The 19,635-nt window shown below is 39.8% G+C and overlaps 1 protein-coding gene across 1 annotated transcript; it reads left to right on the top strand.

Annotated features, from left to right (window-relative positions):
• Positions 1-1,725: 1,725 nt before the first annotated feature.
• Positions 1,726-16,852, top strand: LOC138953347 (transient receptor potential cation channel subfamily V member 6-like). Its single transcript, XM_070325180.1, has 4 exons — positions 1,726-2,251; positions 13,543-13,805; positions 16,034-16,186; positions 16,543-16,852. Exons 1-4 carry the CDS (start codon positions 1,874-1,876, stop codon positions 16,850-16,852), a joined length of 1,104 nt encoding a protein of 367 aa, XP_070181281.1. The 5' UTR covers positions 1,726-1,873.
• Positions 16,853-19,635: the final 2,783 nt, after the last annotated feature.

Below are 19,635 nucleotides of genomic sequence, written 5' to 3'. Positions count from 1 at the left end.
TCTGTCGCTTCAATCTGCGGCTTCCACGTCAGACGTGTGTCCAGGGTGACTCCCAATAACGTTGGCGTGTCGACCTGTGGGACTGCTTGGTCTTTCAGTTTCAGCAGGACCTTTTCCTTGAAGGTGGAGAGTGAGAAGAGAGTGCTGACCGTCTTGGTAGTGTTCAGCTGCAATGCCCAGTGTTCTGACCAGCTGGACACGCTATTGATGGTGTTCTGGATACGGTGTGTTGCTGTGGAAGTGTGTTCTTCTGCACACCAGACTGCAAAGTCATCCGCATGCAGGGTGTTTGAGACATGTCTTGGCACCGTTGTTGTGATGTCATTTATGTAGACGAGGAAAAGGGTAGGGGAGATCACTCCGCCTTGTGGGACACCCTCTCTCAGCTTCACGAGGTTGCTGGTCGTCCCGTCTACCATCACTCTTGCTGTTCTGATGAAGAGGAAATCATTCAGCCACTTGAACATCTTGCCACGGACGCCCGCATGCAAAAGCTTCAGTAGCAGCCCTTCCTTCCAGACTGTGTCGAAGGCCCGGGACAGATTTACCACCCGTTATTTATAGCGAAATCATGATTGCAGCTCCAAGTTCAAGGAAGTTCAATTATTGAAAAATAAATTTTAAATAAAAACAAAATTAAACAACAACAACAACAACAACAACAACAACAACAACAACAACAACAACAACACATTAAAAATCCAAAGAAATCCAACAAAGCACATACAAATCACACAGGTACCCAGTAGACTATAGAACTCCAAAAACATTATGTCGACTTGATTGGGAACCAAACCTCGTACGCCAGCGTTGAAGGCAAGCGCTCTCATCCCAATGACACTATGGACCACAGCGCTGTGCTCAGGTCAGAAGCGGCTCGCCGAGCTCAGCAATAAAGAGGTCGCGCTTGCCCTATTTCGACAATAACTCAGAAGATTAGGAAGGGATTTGTCTTGAATTTGGCACCAAAAATAACCATATCTAATATATATAACAATGGATGTAAGAGTGTGTCTGTCTGTGTGTCTGTCGGTGTGTCTGTCTGTGTGTCTCTCTGTGGTCGCCAAGACTCTCTATTGCTCCTATGAGAAGAAGAAATGAAGAAAGAAAAAGTAACCGGACTGTTAAGGAAATTTCTAGAAGCAAAGAGAGGTAACTCTTACTTGGTTATACATTCAAGGGGAATCAAACAAAACACACACAAATCACACAGGTACCCAGTACAACAATCTTTGAAAACGATCTCTTCAAAAGTGTTGTTCAATGAATGTGAAATATTTTTAATGCCGAATTTTAAAGGGTCCAAAAAACCACCTAGCAGTGATTGAATGTATATATCCACATTCCCATATATCCACATTCACGTCAACTTGGAGGCGAATCGGCCAAGAGCTACAGTTGCTGTATTAGCAAAGGAAAACGCGCATGATCGCTTCATTGCATAGTATTGCCTAGAACATGTCCACACCAATTTGCCTCCGGTCTCGGTCGATACAGATAAAACAAAAGACCACATGCTCTCTTCTGACCAACAAAGGAGCTGGTCTGACAAAAACGCCATCAAACATTTTGTATTGTTCTAGTTGTAAGTAATGAGGGTTGTGGTTGGGCTGGTAGTGATGATGATGATGATGATGAAGATGAAGATGAAGATGATGATGATGATGATGATGATGATGATGATGATGATGATGAAGATGATGATGATTTCAGGGAATGCTCTGCTCAGCAAGTGAACTGTGCACATCATCAGCAAGTGATTCGACCTGTGTACGAACTGCCAGCTCACCTTCAGTGCATTACTTCAGTGTTAAATGCTTTTGGACAGCTTTGACATGTTGATAAGCTTGTTTCTAAGATCCTAAAGAAGAACATGTCAGCACGGAAAGCGAGCATCATCGCGCAAAAAGCGTTTGTTTTGGGTTTAGAAGAAGACCCTGCGTTTAACCTCACTAAACATCGTGAACATTTCTATGGCAATATTAAAAATGACTGTGTTCTTCAACTGTGGGCAGCGGTCCATAAGAAACATGCAGAGCATAGTGTGTTGGAAGACATGGTTACCCTCAAACCAGACATGCTGCTCAAGAAACGAACAGGGATTTACAGTGGTCAGACGGCGTTACATATCTTAGTCAGCAGAGGTGACATTAAATGTGTTAAAGAACTCATGCGACTCACAAAACAATTTGAAGGAAATGACAAACAGGACGATGCAAGCGATGTTGTGGAATATTTGCTTCAGCTTTGTGTAAGTAAAGTAAGATTTGTGTGGATGAGATTATGGTATTGGGATGTCAGTGAAATAGATTAATTTATATATTTGACTTGGGCAGAAGAAAGTAACTTTTCATATATGTTTGACTGCACACTGAAGTGTTCCGCTTTTGAACACACTTTTTGTAACCAGTTGTGAAGACTGTGTGGAATACTATGTCATTTTACTAGCATAGCATAGCATACATGGCAAACACTTAATAATGTTTACCATGTTCCTCCGAAAGCGGCGTATGGCTTCCTAAATGGCGGGATAAAAACGGTCATACACGTAAAAAATCCACTCGTGCGAAAACTCGAATGTACGTGGGAGTGTCAGCCCATGAACGCAGAAGAAAAAGAAGAAGAAGTTGACCATGTGTTCTACATTTTCCACAAGAATTATATAGTTTGTCACAAAGTGTTCACAACTGGTTACAAAAAATGTGTTAAAAAGTGGAAGTCTTCAGTTTACAGTGTTTCTTAATCTATTTGTATGGGGTGTGCGACAAAAGGTCGAGGTTAAAGGCACACACAGCTTCACGTAAACCTTCAGTTTCTGGTCACAGACACTGTCGGGTTTTTACACACAGTACAAACACCCTTTCGTTTAAACACTCACCGCTTGAGAACATCCTAGGTGCCCTCCGTTAAGAGCGAGCATTTTTCAAATAATTTAATTTTGCGTGGCCAGCTGGATTGTCTAGTACCACAATCGGACGCCTCGTTTTTGGGCTAGTTCTAACTTTTAAAATCTTAAAAAATAAATTGACAGTTTGTAACACAAACATTCATGCGTGCTACGTGTACCTGAGTTCGCACACACAGCGTCAATGCCGCGGGTGTAGCGAGAAAAAACAGGGAAGCTTAATTCCGAGTTGACATTACACTTTGCAAGTTCTCTCCCTTCAAGTGCGCTACACGAACACTTAATTTGTATTTATTTTAATGAAGTTAAGTATTGAGCATTACTACCAAGGATTTTGACATAACTCGGATTTTTTTCGTTTAAAAGTGATTGCATTTTTTGGAAACAGTAACCTTTCTACTCTCAGAGACAATTTGAATTATTGTCCTTGTAGTGTTTGTTTAAAATGTATAAGTTGTTCTGTGGGGTAGGTGTAGATAAATTAAAAACAAATAAAGAATACATGTGTCACATTAATATTGATTGATTGATATCCAAAGCATGTGTCAAAATTGTTTTGTACTGTTCAAACACTTCTTTTTTTAAATGAAAAATCGGAACTTGCTGAGTTCGAACCACTGACCTCCGGGTTCTAAGTGCAACGTCGTATCCAATACACCAACGATACAACTGAATAAAATTAACAATTGAAGAGATATAAAGTGGAACGCATCGATGCGATCTCACAGCGATTAAAATCTTTGGTGACCAGTAACTGCTATGTGTACTAAAATGACTGTGTTTAAAACGTAACGATGACCTGACTATGCATGACATGAACACACGCGCAACACCTGGGAAGCATTTATGAATAAATGGCCGTCTACAAGCGTTGACAAAATTTGACATGAAGAGACTCGAATTCCTCTTTGACAAAAGAGCAGATTTTCCCCCTTCTTCTTCTTCTTCAGCGTTCGACGATGGCTGTGTCTAGATTCTTTGGCCCGTGATGTTGACGAAGTGGGCTGTCATTTCCAGGTGATTTTCCCCCTTGAAATACATCGCCCTGATAGGTTGGTTGCCAGCTGCAATGACACTGCACGCGTAAAAAATAGGATTGAAGCTGTGGTCTATTTATGACTATCCGGGGCTACGAGTTTGAAAAGATAAGGCTGAAAATCATGTACAGAATTCTGTACAGCAAACGCTACCCGAAACCCCATCTATACGGCGTGTATGACCTTGAGAGCTTCAGTCAACGCTTGAATTTTGCAGTGGTAACATCCGGTTTGCTCTCTCAGAGCTGAGCATACTTGTCAAGAAGGATCGACCAGAAAAAATAAACGACTAGGCAGGGATTCGAACTCAAGGCCGATGTCTTAACCGCTAGGCCACTCCACCAGTGTTGTCAATAATAGAACAAATCATAATTTTATATCATTCTACGCTTGAATTACCATTCATGCGTTGCAAAAACGTAAACATTGCCATTCAAATTTGTCTTTATTTGCAAACATGTTTCACGGAATCGCAGTACATGTTTACACCGTCACGCTACACGACATTCGCGCCATGCAAATAACTGCGATATCTCTATTTACAACATGCAAGAAAAATGACAAGAACAGTAATTGAATCTCGCCAAAGGTCTGTGCACTTGAAAACAGACATCAAAGAAAAAGTTATACATGTATTTACTTCTGAACAGTGGGCGGATAGAGATATAAATCATGCTGCTTTAATAATAACATAACATGAGTTCATATCAATGTTTTCCCATCTTTTTCTCAATTGGCGCAGTAGCCTAGTGGTTAGGACATCAGACACGAAGTCTCGAGGTCGTGAGTTCGAATCCTCACCGGGGCGTTTATTTTTTCCCCTTGATCTCTCTTGAAGATAAAATATGATCAATCTTGAGAGAGCAAACCGGATGTTATCCCTGCAAAATTCAAGCGTTGACTGAAGCTCTCAAGGTCATACACGCCGTATAGGTGGGGTTTCGGGTAGCGTTTGCTGTACAGAATTCTGTACATGATTTTATCCCTATTTTTCAACCTCGTAGCCCCGGAAAGTCATAAATAGACCACATCTTTGATTGTATTTTTCGGCAGCACAGCCGCGCCACCGATTTCTTTTTTCCCCAGCCCGCTACACGTACGTTGCGTCATAATAAAACCAGGCCAAGTACTCGTCATAATCCCTATCACAGCATGTAATGTAGTGGCAGTCGCGCAGGTGTATTTTCCCCTTAAGCAGACGAATGTTTCTGCATAGCGCTTGCTTTGAAGCTAACCGCCGCTGATGAGTTCGTGTGACTCGCAGTCGTTTGTTGAATTTTAGATTCAGAGGTACACAATTACGTGTTATTGCAGATATAGCGAATTGCATTGAAATCACAAACTGACGACGACATTGGGAAAAAAGGAAAGTGTGTGACACGGGTTCACGATGGCTCAGGGGTAAAATAAACCACGAAATCTGGTGTGTGGTTTACGCAAGCTAAATAGCCATTCAAACGAACATTTAATGCTGTTAAATGCTATTGTAAGCGTGTTCCATAAGGTTAGAGCTTCTTTTTTCGTGAGAAGATTTAAATCGTTCTGTAAACCATTTGAGGCAGACTGGGCCTTTAACAATGTCGAGGCACAAAAGGTCGAGAGCATATTAGGTCAAGAGTCAAAAGGTCGAGGGCGACAAAAGGTCGAAAGTGACAAATAGTCAAAAGCAAAACGTTGAGGGGACAAAAGGTCGATGATTCGAAGAAGGTCGAAGATTACAAAAAGGCCAAGGATTAAAAAACTGTCGAGGTTTGAAAACGTCGACTTAATTTTCTGTTCCTGTGTTTTATGACTGTTATTATGTAACGTGTGTGTGTGTGTGTGTGTGTGTGTGTGTGTGTGTGTGTGTGTGTGTGTGTGTGTGAGGCAGGCGGTTGGATCTCATTTCAGCAAAACTGTCATGATGGGGCAGCTACCTTTCTCAACTGCCGCTTTGACTTTCAACAAGGATATGGTAGAGACTCTCCTGGACGAGATGGGCACGGACAAAAAACTAAAACTGCTACTCGGTTGTAACAACCTTGGGGAGACCGTTCTTCACTCTCTCGTTCGTTTCGCACACGACAAGCCAAATATGGCAGACAAAGTGAAAGGCATGATGCAGTATATGCACGATCTTTTCATGCAACACTCGGAACCAGAAGTAAGATAAGTTTAATGAATTAGAATTACCCCAGAAAACGAAGACTTCGTGGTCTCTTCCAAGAATACTCCTTTTTGTGTGTGTGTGGTGGTTGTTTTTGAGAACAAGACAATGTATGTTGTCGTGCATTCTTTGACATGTTATGATGTCATCTTCAATAAATAAAATAAATAAAAACATGTGATAATTGTATTCCGTAATTCCATTCATTCCTACACATCATCAATTCATCGTAAGGTGTTGGTCTTTTCTTTCATTACAACTTTGTTTACAATTGTATGTGGTTGTAAGATAGAATATTAATTTCTGATAGACAAGTGAGGGAATTCGGGGGTTGTGATTGAATATCGTCTCACACGGCCCTATAACGGCGATCATTTCATATTTCTTTTCATATGTCTTTCAACATCGTGTGTTTCATTTTGGAAACCAAAGCCATCCAGAAAGAATGATGACAAAAAACGATGTTTGGTGGCTTGTTGTCAGACTAGCTTTTTTTTGTTAGTCCTCGGGGACCATATAGCCTTCTGTTTTCATATTCATCAAAAGTCTTCGGCCTTGGTCGATAAATAGGAAACCGAAGACGGTATGGTCCCTTCGGACCAACAAAAAAAGCTGGTCTGTCAACAAGCCACCAAACATCTTATATTGTCATCATTTTCACGAGTTTTCATTTACAAACACCTGGGAAATAAATCTCATGTTCCCCATGCAATAAATCGAGGTGGTGAATGGGTTTGAGCTTTCAGGTGAAACGTGGGTTGTCAAAGTAAAAGCCAATCAGGCTGATTGTTTGATGTGTGGAACCATCGCGGCTTTGGATTTGTGTTTCCGAGGACAACGATTGTAAGCATTCACTCTCAAAGACCCAATCAATGTTGATAATTACTGCGGCGACTCATGGTCAATTTGCAACGTATCTCTGTAATCGCAAAATCCACAACGAAAAGTCATAAACACTTAAAAATAAAAGAAATATGCTCAACACTTACTGAACTCACACGTATGATCGCAGCTCTGTACATTTTCAGACTGGAAGAAAAGCGTCAACAAGCTACGTTTGACGTCACATACAAGGTTGACGTGTTATCTCGAGCTACTGTGACGATGCTTTGTGGCCCGGAGTTGGATTCTAAAAAATTGTCTCCCTGTGGGTTATTGTGCATTTTGTTGCACAACCAAAATGATGACAAAAACGATGTTTGGTGGCTTGTCGTCAGACCAGCATTTTGTTGTTGGTCCTCGGGGAGCATATCGCCTTTTGTCTCATATTTATCAACCGCGGCCTTCGGCCTTGGTCGATAAAGATGAAACAAAAGACGATATGGTCCCCTTGGACCAACAAGAAAGCTGGTCTGTCAACAAGCCACCAAACATCTTATATTGTCATCATTTTCACGAGTTTTCATTCACAAGCACCTGGGAAATAAATATCATGTTCCCCGGGGAATAAATCCCCGGTTACAGGGAGCAGGTTATACATGGATAATCAAAAGCAAACCCAAAAGAAACGCTCGAGGATTCTTCGGCTCTTTTCATTGGTGTTTCCCCAGACCTAAACAGACGACACGACACTGCTTTGCAAAGTTCCAAAAACGAACTGGCAAACTGGCAAAAGTAAACAAAAAACAAGTCGCGTAAGGCGAAAATACAACATTTAGTCAAGTAGCTGGCGAACTCACAGAATGAAACTGAACGCAATGCAACGCAGCAAGACCGTATACTCGTAGCATCGTCAGTCCACCGCTCACGGCATAGGCAGTGAAATTGACAAGAAGAGCGGTTTAGTAGTTGCGCTGAGAAGGATAGCACGCTTTTCTGTACCTCTCTTCGTTTTAACTTTCTGAGCGTGTTTTTAATCCAAACATATGATATCTATATGTTTTTGGAATCAGGAACCGACAAGGAATAAGATGAAAGTGTTTTTAAATTGATTTGGACAATTTAATTTTGATAATAATTTTTATATATTTAATTTTCAGAGCTTTTTTTTTAATCCAAATATAACATATTTATATGTTTTTGGAATCAGCAAATGATGGAAAATAAGATAAACGTAAATTTGGATCGTTTTATAAAAAAAAATATTTTTTTTTACAATTTTCAGATTTTTAATGACCAAAGTCATTAATTAATTTTTAAGCCACCACGCTGAAATGCAATACCGAAGTCCGGGCTTTGTCGAACATTACTTGACCAAAATTTCAACCAATTTGGTTGAAAAATGAGGGCGTGACAGTGCCGCCTCAACTTTCACGAAAAGCCGGATATGACGTCATCAAAGACATTTATCAAACAAGTCGCGTAAGGCGAAAATACAATATTTAGTCAAGTAGCTGTCGAACTCACAGAATGAAACTGAACGCAACGCAACGCAGCAAGACCGTATACTCGTAGCATCGTCACTCCACCGCCCGTGGCAAAGGCAGTGCACGTGGAATTGACAAGAAGAGCGGGGTATTCGTTGCGCTGAGAAGGATAGCACGCTTTTCTGTACCTCTCGTCGTTTTAACTTTCTGAGCGTGTTTTTAATCCAAACATATCATATCTATATATTTTTGGAATCAGGAACCGACAAGGAATAAGATGAAAGTGTTTTTAAATTGATTTCGAAAAAAAAATGTTGATAATAATTTTTATATATTTAATTTTCAGAGCTTGTTTTTAATCCGAATATAACATATTTATATGTTTTTGGAATCAGCAAATGATGGAAAATAAGATAAACGTAAATTTGGATCGTTTTATAAATGTTTATTTTTTTTTACAATTTTCAGATTTTTAATGACCAAAGTCATTAATTAATTTTTAAGCCACCAAGCTGAAATGCAATACCGAACCCCGGGCTTTGTCGAAGAGTACTTGACCAAAATTTCAACCAATTTGGTTGAAAAATGAGGGCGTGACAGTGCCGCCTCAACTTTCACGAAAAGCCGGATATGACGTCATCAAAGACATTTATAAAAAAAAAATGAAAAAAACGTTCGGGGATTTCATACCCAGGAACTCTCATGTCAAATTTCATAAAGATCGGTCCAGTAGTTTAGTCTGAATCGCTCTACACACACACACACACGCACGCACACACACACACACACACGCACGCACGCACATACACCACGACCCTCGTTTCGATTCCCCCTCGATGTTAAAATATTTAGTCAAAACTTGACTAAATATAAAAAATGAAAAATAGGTCTGGGGATATCATACTCAGGAACTCTGATGTCAAATTTCATAAAGATCGGTCCAGTAGTTTAGTCTGAATCGCTCTACACACACACACACACACACACACACCTACAGACACACACACACACACACACATACACATACACCACGACCCTCGTCTCGATTCCCCCCTCTACGTTAAAACATTTAGTCAAAACTTGACTATATGTTTTTGGAATTAGGAACCGACAAGGAATAAGATGAAAGTGTTTTTAAATTGATTTGGACAGTTTAATTTTGATAATAATTTTTATATATTTAATTTTCAGAGCTTTTTTTTAATCCAAATATAACATATTTATATGTTTTTGGAATCAGCAAATGATGGAGAATAAGATGAACGTAAATTTGGATCGTTTTATAAAAAAAATATGTTTTTTTACAATTTTCAGATTTTTAATGACCAAAGTCATTAATTAATTTTTAAGCCACCACGCTGAAATGCAATACCGAAGTCCGGGCTTCGTCGAACATTACTTGACCAAAATTTCAACCAATTTGGTTGAAAAATGAGGGCGTGACAGTGCCGCCTCAACTTTCACGAAAAGCCGGATATGACGTCATCAAAGACATTTATCAAAAAAATGAAAAAAACGTATGGGGATATCATACCCAGAAACTCTCATGTCAAATTTCATAAAGATCGGTCCAGTAGTTTAGTCTGAATCGCTCTACACACACACACACAGACAGACAGACAGACAGACAGACACACACACACACACACACACACATACACCACGACCCTCGTCTCGATTCCCCCCTCTACGTTAAAACATTTAGTCAAAACTTGACTAAATGTAACAAGTCGCGCAAGGCGAAAATACATTTAGTCAAGTAGCTGTCGAACTCACAGAATGAAACTGAACGCAATGCAACGCAGCAAGACCGTATACTCGTAGCATCGTCAGACCACCGCTCACGGCAAAGGCAGTGAAATTGACAAGAAGAGCGGTTTAGTAGTTGCGCTGAGAAGGATAGCACGCTTTTCTGTACCTCTCTTCGTTTTAACTTTCTGAGCGTGTTTTTAATCCAAACATATGATATCTATATGTTTTTGGAATCAGGAACCGACAAGAAATAAGATGAAAGTGTTTTTAAATTGATTTGGAAAATTTAATTTTGGTAATAATTTTTATATATTTAATTTTCAGAGCTTGTTTTTAATCCAAATATAACATATTTATATGTTTTTGGAATCAGCAAATGATGGAGAATATGATGAACGTAAATTTGAATCGTTTTATAAAAAATTGTTTTTTTTTACAATTTTCAGATTTTTAATGACCAAAGTCATTAATTAATTTTGAAGCCACCAAGCTGAAATGCAATACCGAAGTCCGGGCTTCGTCGAACATTACTTGACCAAAATTTCAACCAATTTGGTTGAAAAATGAGGGCGTGACAGTGCCGCCTCAACTTTCAAGAAAAGCCGGATATGACGTCATCAAAGACATTTATCAAAAAAATGAAAAAAACGTATGGGGATATCATACCCAGGAACTCTCATGTAAAATTTCATAAAGATCGGTCCTGTAGTTTAGTCTGCATCGCTCTACACACACACACACACACACACACACACACACGCACAGACACACACACATACACCACACCCTCGTCTCGATTCCCCCCTCTACGTTAAAACATTTAGTCAAAACTACTTCTTAAAAGGTCATACATTCATCACAAACAAATGAAACCTACCGATATGTTTTGTCTTCTTACAAAGTCATGGAGTGCGTGTATCTGTGTTTCGATACACAGACGTTCGGAGAAACACGAACGTCAAGTTCAAGTAAAACGACCGCTGACACACACATGTTGACCCGTGCACAAGACGTTGAATCGATAAACGAAGGGCAAATAAGAAACAATAATAAAAGCAACGAAAATAGCAACAAGATATGCAAACATCTAACAAAACCGAGCAAGCAGAATGACAGGTCTAATGAAAAACAAAGAGGTACTGAGTCGGAAACAAGATCGCGATTCTTTCCTTCGCTGCACGACGCAAATCTTCTGTGACCTTTGACCCAACGTAGCTTCCACATTCGAACAATCAGCTTAATATTTACAACAGAAAGCCGAGGGGGTGGAATACCGAGATGAACCTACAGAACTGTGCATCCTCAAACCTGACATATTCATCCCAACATTTAATGAACTCAAAAACACAGAAAGTTGCTTTCACACGCCAGCTTTGATTGCCAGTGGTTATCAAACCGGGACTCGTGTGGTTATCAGCACGGAACCCGTGTTTCAAAGCATGGCTCCCTGGGTTGATTGTGCACTTATTTTCTCACTACCAAAATGATGACAAAAACGATGTTTGGTGGTTTGCTGACAGACCAGCTTTTTTGTCGGTCCTCGGGGGGCATATCGACTTTTGTTTCATATTTATTGACCGCGGCCTTCGGCCTTGGTCAATAAATATGAAACAAAAGACGATATGCTCCCCCTCGGACCGACAAAAAAGCTGGTCTGTCAACAACCCATCAAACATCTTATAATGTCTCCCTCTCGCCGAGACTAATAGATTTACATGTAGGCTTTTGACGTAATTAGTTCACGTGCGGGACCTGACGTGAGCCTGTTCGAGGTCCACGCTTTCCTGCCCGGAGACAGACCGAAATTAATTCGCAAAAAAATTAGCAGATTTTAACTCCTTACATTAAAGTAAATGAAATTTGGCATTTTTCCAAACGGGCAGCTGCCCTAAGTGCACCTGCACGTGTCAAGTTGCGTAACTTGAAGCACATAGACACACAGAGTAAAGGGCGATCTCCCTTGCTTATGAAGTACTATTGTGACGTTATGGATGGTCCATCTGGATCCAAAGGAACACTGGAATAGAAATTATGCTTGTTGTAACAGCAGAATAAACAATATCCTTTTTTTTAAACTCATTTCCTTGTTCTGTTATTTTCTTGTGTAAGGAACTCTCGCCTCGCACATTCTGGTTGATGAAAAGCAAAAAAGGACGAACGCCGCTCATGCTAGCAGCAGAACTGATGCAGCCCGAATTGTTCGACTTCATCCTTTCTCTCGAAGGTAATATGTGTACGTAGTTTTGTGTATGTGTGTATGTGTGTTTGTGTGTGTGTGTGTGTGTGTGTGTGTGTGTGTGTGTGTGTGTGTGTGTGTGTGTGTGTGTGTGTGTAAGTGTGAGTGTGAGTGTGAGTATGAGTGAGTGTGTGCATGTGTATATATATGTCGTTGATGACGTCATATCCGGCATTTTGTAAAAGTTGAGGCGGCACTGTCACACCCTCATTTTTCAATCAAATTGATTGACATTTTGGCCAAGCAATCTTCGACGAAGACCGGACTTTGGTATTACATTTCAGCTTGGAGGCTTAAAAATTAATAAATGACTTTGGTCATTAAAAATCTGAAAATTGTAATTAAAATTGTTGTTTTATAAAACGATCCAAAATTACATTTATCGTATTCTTCATCATTTTCTGATTCCAAAAACATATAAGTATGTTATATTTGGATTAAAAACACGCTCTGAAAATTAAAAATATAAACATTATGATTAAAATTTAATTTCCGAAATCGATTTAAAAACAATTTCATCTTAATCCTTGTCCGTTCCTGATTCCAAAAACATATAGATATGATATGTTTGGATTAAAAACACATTCAGAAAGTTAAAAAGAATAGAGATATAGAAAAGCGTGCTATCCTCCTCAGCGCAACCGCTACCGCGCTTTTCTGGATTGTTAATGTCACTGCCTTTGCCACGAGCGGTGGACAGGTCTGAGCTTGACTAAATGTTGTATTTTCGCCTTACGCGACTTGTTAGTCATTATTACTGAAAAGTCAGTTCAGAAAGAAAAATGTACCCTACATTTATTGCAGGCGTTTATTCAAAGCTGAGTGAAAATGATGGACTGGTTGACTACCTCGACTACGACATCTCGGAGATAGATCCGGCAGCAAGCAGACACGCGAAGCTAACACCGGCTAGTTCTGCTTCGAACTCCGATGCCACGATGTTTGGCATATCAAGCAGCGGAACTTTGTCTTCAGAAAAATCTGTTTTGGAGATCATATGCGGATCTCCGCCGGTCGAAGGTGCTTTTAAATTACTTCAAAACCCTGTTGTGAAGCAGATCATCTCAAAAAAATGGGAGAAATATCGATGGTGGGTGTGGATCACTGGGCTCTTTTATTTCATGTTCTTATCCTTGTTGATTGTGTATACTGTCAACAAGTGCCAAGTGATCCTCCTGAAGAACAACGCCAGCGTGTTTGATGGCAGAATCATCGACGGACAGATGATACTTGGCCAGGCACAAGAACACTTCGTACTGGCCTTATCAATCGTCTTTTTCCTGATTTCCCTGGGATTGTTCACGTGGGAGATCTTGCGCATACGACGGGGATACTGGTATCATTTTGACTTGACGCACCACAACGGTGTGTACAGAATCCTGCTCGTACTTCTTGCCATCGGCCTCAGTGGGGACTCTGTTTGGTAAGAGAATGACAGTACATGTGGTTATACGCCTCTTTGTGTGTTGTGTGAGTGGGTTATTCTCCCGAGCTGGGTTCCATTTTGTGATATGAATTCTCAGTGCTGAATGATTATAATGTTTATTAAACGGCAACTAGAATGTATTCTTTTTACTTTACTGCTATTAATACTCCAGTTTGATAATGATACAGACATTCAACAAAAACATAGTATACATTTGTGTCTTTTTTTAAATGTTAATATTTAAACCCATGTCACATTCTCTGGCTTTCATGTTACGCGAGTGATGTATTTTGCAAAACTTGTAATGTACTGAACGTAGACAATCAACATATGCAAGTATTTCTAATTCTTTCTCTGCAGGCCAAGGATAGAAACAGTATTATTAATGAAATCAATTTGTATTGTTACAATGTCTTACTTAAATAAAAATAAAAAATCACTCGCCAAAAAAGCATTGGAGAATAACCCAAGTATATATGTAGAGGTTACATGCCGAGTCTCAGTGATTATCAAAAATAATGGTCGAAGTTAGCGGATCATGAAAAATGCGAGCTTCAGCGAGCTTTTTCATGACCGCGAACTGAGACCATTATTTTTGATAATCACTGAGACGAGGTATGTAACCTCTTTATTCCTCCTTTCTTCAGTTATTCACAGAAAAGAGGAGTTTTTGTGCGAAAGTTTGATCGAATCATATTCACCCAACCAGTCTACCTGCGCAGGCGATCGATTAATGCGCGGTTGTATAGTTCCGTGCAAATCATTCAATTCTGCTAACACTTCTTGTCAGTTTCCATGTTTTGAACTAAAATCAAGTACACAGTTATGTTGTCATTCTGCTGTGGCGGTAAAGGCAGATAGTGTATGTTCTGTTCATGTTTTGGTATCGCTCAGGAAGTGTTCTTTCCTCGAATGTGACTAGCAGACGAAGTTTTACACCCGTGTTTCAACGTTAAAAACTGTATGAAGTTCAGTTTTCTGGGGCAAAATAGTGTATGAAACCGCTGCATATTCTTTAAGTTGATTAAATGTTTGCAATTGATTGCGTGTGATCTGTTTATAAAATGAAATATGGTTGAAAACTGACCGTCGGATTGCAGTCTTGTCGATGCAGCCGAAATCTGGAAGGGGAACTACTTGTGTCGCTAGACAAAATATGAGAGTTACTTTTCCTTGGAATCTTGCTAGCGATAAACGATTGTGCACGGCAGATCTGAATTCAGAAAACAACCAAACTCATGGATTTTATATTGAGATTCATGTGTTCAAGCCTGTAGTTGCTGGTTTAAATGCAGAATGGTTGTATTGTTTGCTCCAGAAATGTATATTTTGTACATTAGAGTGTTCTGAACTTTTGAGTCGCAAAAAGTAGATACAAAATGTGCAGATCTGAATTCAGAAAACAACCAAACTCATGGATTTTATATTGAGATTCATGTGTTCAAGCCTGTAGTTGCTGGTTTAAATGCGGTATGGTTGTATTGTTTGCTCCAGAAATGTATATTTTGTACATTAGAGTGTTCTGAACTTTTGAGTCGCAAAAAGTAGATCCACAATGTGTACAGTCTCTACCCATGAGCTATCGAGGATTCAGGCCCGTTGTTGGGTAAGTGATTTTGGTTGTTGGGTAAGTTACCGAAAAATAACTAGCCCTACAAGTTTACAGAGAGAAAGAAGCAGAGGGGGGAATAAAAATGTGGTATCTTGTCGAGACAGAGTCAATGAATATGATGACGTCACTCGAGGCTCTGTCGAGAGTGGCGTCATATCATATTCGTTCATGGTGTCGTGACGAGATACCACGCGATTCCATGGATGAATCTGAAATGTAACTTACACACACTTGGGTTATTCTCCAAATCATGTTAGACGAGTGATTTTTAATGGGATTTAACTAAGACATTTTAACAAATGACCCATCTAAGCTAGATTTTGCTTTGAAATGTCTTCACAACGTACAGATGATTTATAACGACAAAATCGTCATCACAAGACTGGCACACAATTTTGTTTGACGTCTGCTACAAACCTGTCTCTGGAGCTGGACATGGAGTGTAGAAGCTTGCAATCTTCCCTTCATTGACCGGCAACAATGCACAATCCGCTGTCAATTTGCCGCTGTTCCTTGTTTCTTCTTTTCACTTATTTGTCAAAATAGTAGCGGCATCCCAGAAGACTGTTCTAGCTGTTTCCAGACACGGATGTGTTGTATGTTCACGTTTCAGGTACTGGGCTGCACCAGATTCGTATAGCACCTACTTTGTCATCCTGGCACTGGTGATGGGTTGGTGGTTCATGACCTTCTTCCTTCGACCCTTCAGAAAGTTCTCTTTGTTCACCATCATGCTGCAGGAGGTCCTAAGCGGAGACTTGATCAGGTAATGGTGCGTTGCTGGTGGGTGTAGCACGCTGTTTCAACCCTTTTATCTGTCCAGCTTCTATTAAAAAGTGAAAGGTTGTATTGCAAGTTAATCAACCAGCACTTTCTAGTTTTAAATTTTCGAGTTTAAAATGCAATCTCTCAGACGCTCTCCATAATAAAACAGAACAGAACAGAACACACAGCGACAACTTCATAATGTCACGTGAAAAATCTCATTCAACAATAGTTCAGTACTATTGAAAATCACGCTTGGCAAGATTCTCTGGTGCTTAGATTAAAGGGCCATGTATGTATTTCTTTACACAGAAGATAATTGACAATAAAGAAAAAGTTGTATGGCCTTTTCAACAGATTCTCGAGTGTCATCTTCATCGTGTATATGTCCTTTTCGACTGCCATGTACGCCGTCTTTCTGCCCAATCCTCCGAAGGAATTTGACGGTTACGACAAGACGATGCTGACCATGTTTCACCTAATGCTTGGACAGACCAATGTGGAAATACTGCACGAGGCCTCCGAACCGTGGTTGGCCGTCCTGCTGTTCACGCTCTTCATAATTTTGACCTACATCCTCATGCTGACTGCTTTCATTGCACTCATTTCCAACACGTTCAATGCTGTGTTTAACGCAAAGGTACGTGAATTATCTGGGTATGGTTGATGCGTGTGAAATAATGCTTTTTACCTTGTTCTTCAGATCTACCAGCTCTACAGATACGATTGTTTGGGGTGATCATTTTAGGGAAGATTATTTGAGAATACCTGTACCAACACAAAGGGGTGAAAAAGAAAGGGGTGGGATAAGGAAGTATTTAATTAGGTTCCTAAGAAAATATAACTTTTTCATTTAAGATGTGTCGCTAGTTTTTATCAAATGTCAATGTTAGACGCCATTTTGGTATCGACAAGTTAAAGTGATATCCGTTACTGGAATTTAGACGAACATGCAGGGATGTGGTCAAAAATGCTCCGTAATACGCTGATCAGTTGAATGCAAATAAGTGAATGGGTTACTCTACTTCTCCATGCAGAGTGCCTATTCGGGTCATCGATATATTCATATATAGCATGACTTCCCTTCTTTGTCTCTGTTAATCTTGGGAGAAAATAATATCCAGCGATATTTCTCCGTAGGCCTAAAGTTCGGCCATGACCTAGGCAAAATAACTTGCGCAGCCGTAGAAACAAGAAAATGGAAATCTTTTATGAAATGATTGGGAGCCACGCAAATTTGACCTCTTGATTCCGACCATGAACCCGCTGTTGATAATCTGAAATGCAGATCTATCTCTGGCCGATTCATAGATTAAACCTACAAACTGCGACCTCATCTGTTATCAGATGGCCAAGCAATGCGTGAAATCTTTTATTCTAAAGCATTATGGCTCGTTTCGACAAGCATTAAACGGATGAAATTAACCACATGCAGTTTATTCTTCAGAAAAATGCACAAAAATAATGGGTTGGGTTCGGTGATTTGTACATAAACGTCTTCCTCGCGATAGATTCGCTTCGCGATATAACCTTCGTGGTTGAAAACGACGTTAAACACCAAATAAAGAAAGAAAGATAGATTCGCTGATTTGTCTTATGAAGCCGTCATCAACACGAACACAATGATTGCAGAAGCAAACTCTGTACCTACACGACCGAGACACAAGACTGATTATTTCACAGCTACAATGTGAATAGAGAACAAAGACGTTTTGGGTAAGCTTACTCACGTCAGGTCTTCACTGACAAGCTAGGAACAGACGGAAAATTCCGAACAAAAGTAAATGACGTCAAAGTCTCTTTCGCTTTGCATGTAACTTTGTCATGACGTCTTTTTGGGACAGTATACGCGACAATTTGTTCGCTTCCGGTGTCATTTTAGACTGAAAAGCAACTCAAAAGAAGGAGCTAAGCCTGTGTCTTGAAACAGCTAAAACACTCTTTTGGGTTGCCGTTTCAATGTTAACCAAAAAGTTAAAGATAAAAAAACAAGTTTCAGTTGCGAACTGACAGCGGATTGAGCATTTATTCCGGTTGATGAAGGTACGATTGAAGCTTTATTCTCTCCGTCAACTAACAAGACTAGATTTGTAGCAGACGAAAAACAAAGTGTGCGTTTTTCCTGTCTTGTGAAGGCGATTATGTCGTTATAAGTTATCTGTACGTTGTGAAGACATTTCAAAACAAAATTTATCTTTGATGCGTCACGGGATATAAGCTTATACGCTTTCATCCATGGAATTGGGTTTTTTCGTCTCGGCAGGGTGAATGAATTCATGATGTCTTTTCCGGAACTGGACAAAACTGGCCTTGCCAAGACTGAAACAAAATATAGTTCTACAACTTCTAGGCTTGGGTTGATTGCCCATATTGAATTTCCAATGATTTGTTTCCACATCCCATGACAAATTCTCTTTACTTTGGTCATGCCATATATACGTTACAGCTCCGTCCATCCATGGTATCGCGTGATCTCTTGTCTCGACGGGGTGAAAGAATATAATGACGTCACTCTCGGCTCATTGACCCAGTCTCGACAAAATATCAGGCGATACCATGGATGGACGGAGCTGTAACTTATACGTATATATTTAGTGCTGTTGGTTATGCATAAGTCTTACAGACAAATCCGGTCGGATGTTAGGAATTTAAATCTAAAATGCAACAAATGCCACATTGTGGGAGACGTTCCATGCGAAAAAGTCTCTGAGGCAGTTAGTGTTCCAGCTCTGAGGGGCCATTTTCTTGCATCCGGCTCAGATCGCTTACAACGACAGGTGTTGTAGGCAGGGTACCGCATTATGTTTTTGTTTTCAACGTTCACAAATGCATTGGGTATCACCACAAGTAGGCAACAAAATGCTACAATGAATAGATATCGCAATAATTGATCATTTATGTCAAAATGTGGATATGTTTGTGCATTTTCGTGGTTATGCTCGACACAGACCAACACAGACCATGAAAACCACAATGGAGAGCTGAAGCAATACAAAAGCAATGTTTTGGCAACACAAAATGAAAAAGATTGCTCCTGGATTTCTCTTAACATTATTTAATTTGTTTAGACGATGTTCCATCTCTGAGCAAAAGGGAAATGGGCGGAGCATAGGTTTGCTCTAGCTCTGAGGTGATTTGCAAAACAGGCAAAAAAAAGGCCCATAGAGATTAAATATTTACTCCTGCTAATATCAATATTATTGAAATCTGCATGTTATGTGGCAACAAAGAAATGTTCGAGCTCGGAGTTGTTTGCTCGGCAAAATGTTCGAGCTCTGAACAATATTTGAAATAGCCATGTAAGGTAACCCATGATGAGTAGCTGTTATTAATTTCATCATAAATTAACCAAAGGGTTGTCATTACCAATCTGTATGCAAAACTTGTTCATTGACTGCGATGTAAATAATTGAAAGAGAAAAAATTAAATAAATCAATGTGATTTGATAA

The sequence above is a fragment of the Littorina saxatilis genome, linkage group LG1, assembly GCF_037325665.1.
Source record: "Littorina saxatilis isolate snail1 linkage group LG1, US_GU_Lsax_2.0, whole genome shotgun sequence".
In the NCBI taxonomy this organism is placed as follows: Eukaryota; Metazoa; Mollusca; class Gastropoda; order Littorinimorpha; family Littorinidae; genus Littorina; species Littorina saxatilis.
Note: the sequence above shows the minus strand (reverse complement) of the source record. Positions and strands in the feature narration are given on the sequence as shown.

Excerpts from the sequence above, each read along its gene's own strand:
- LOC138953347 (XM_070325180.1), top strand. The coding sequence starts at position 1,874 with ATGTCAGCACGGAAAGCGAGCATCATCGCGCAAAAAGCGTTTGTTTTG. Across the intron at positions 2,252-13,542 it reads AATATTTGCTTCAGCTTTGT|TGCCAAGTGATCCTCCTGAA; the intron begins GTAAGTAAAGTA and ends ACTGTCAACAAG. Across the intron at positions 16,187-16,542 it reads CTAAGCGGAGACTTGATCAG|ATTCTCGAGTGTCATCTTCA; the intron begins GTAATGGTGCGT and ends CCTTTTCAACAG.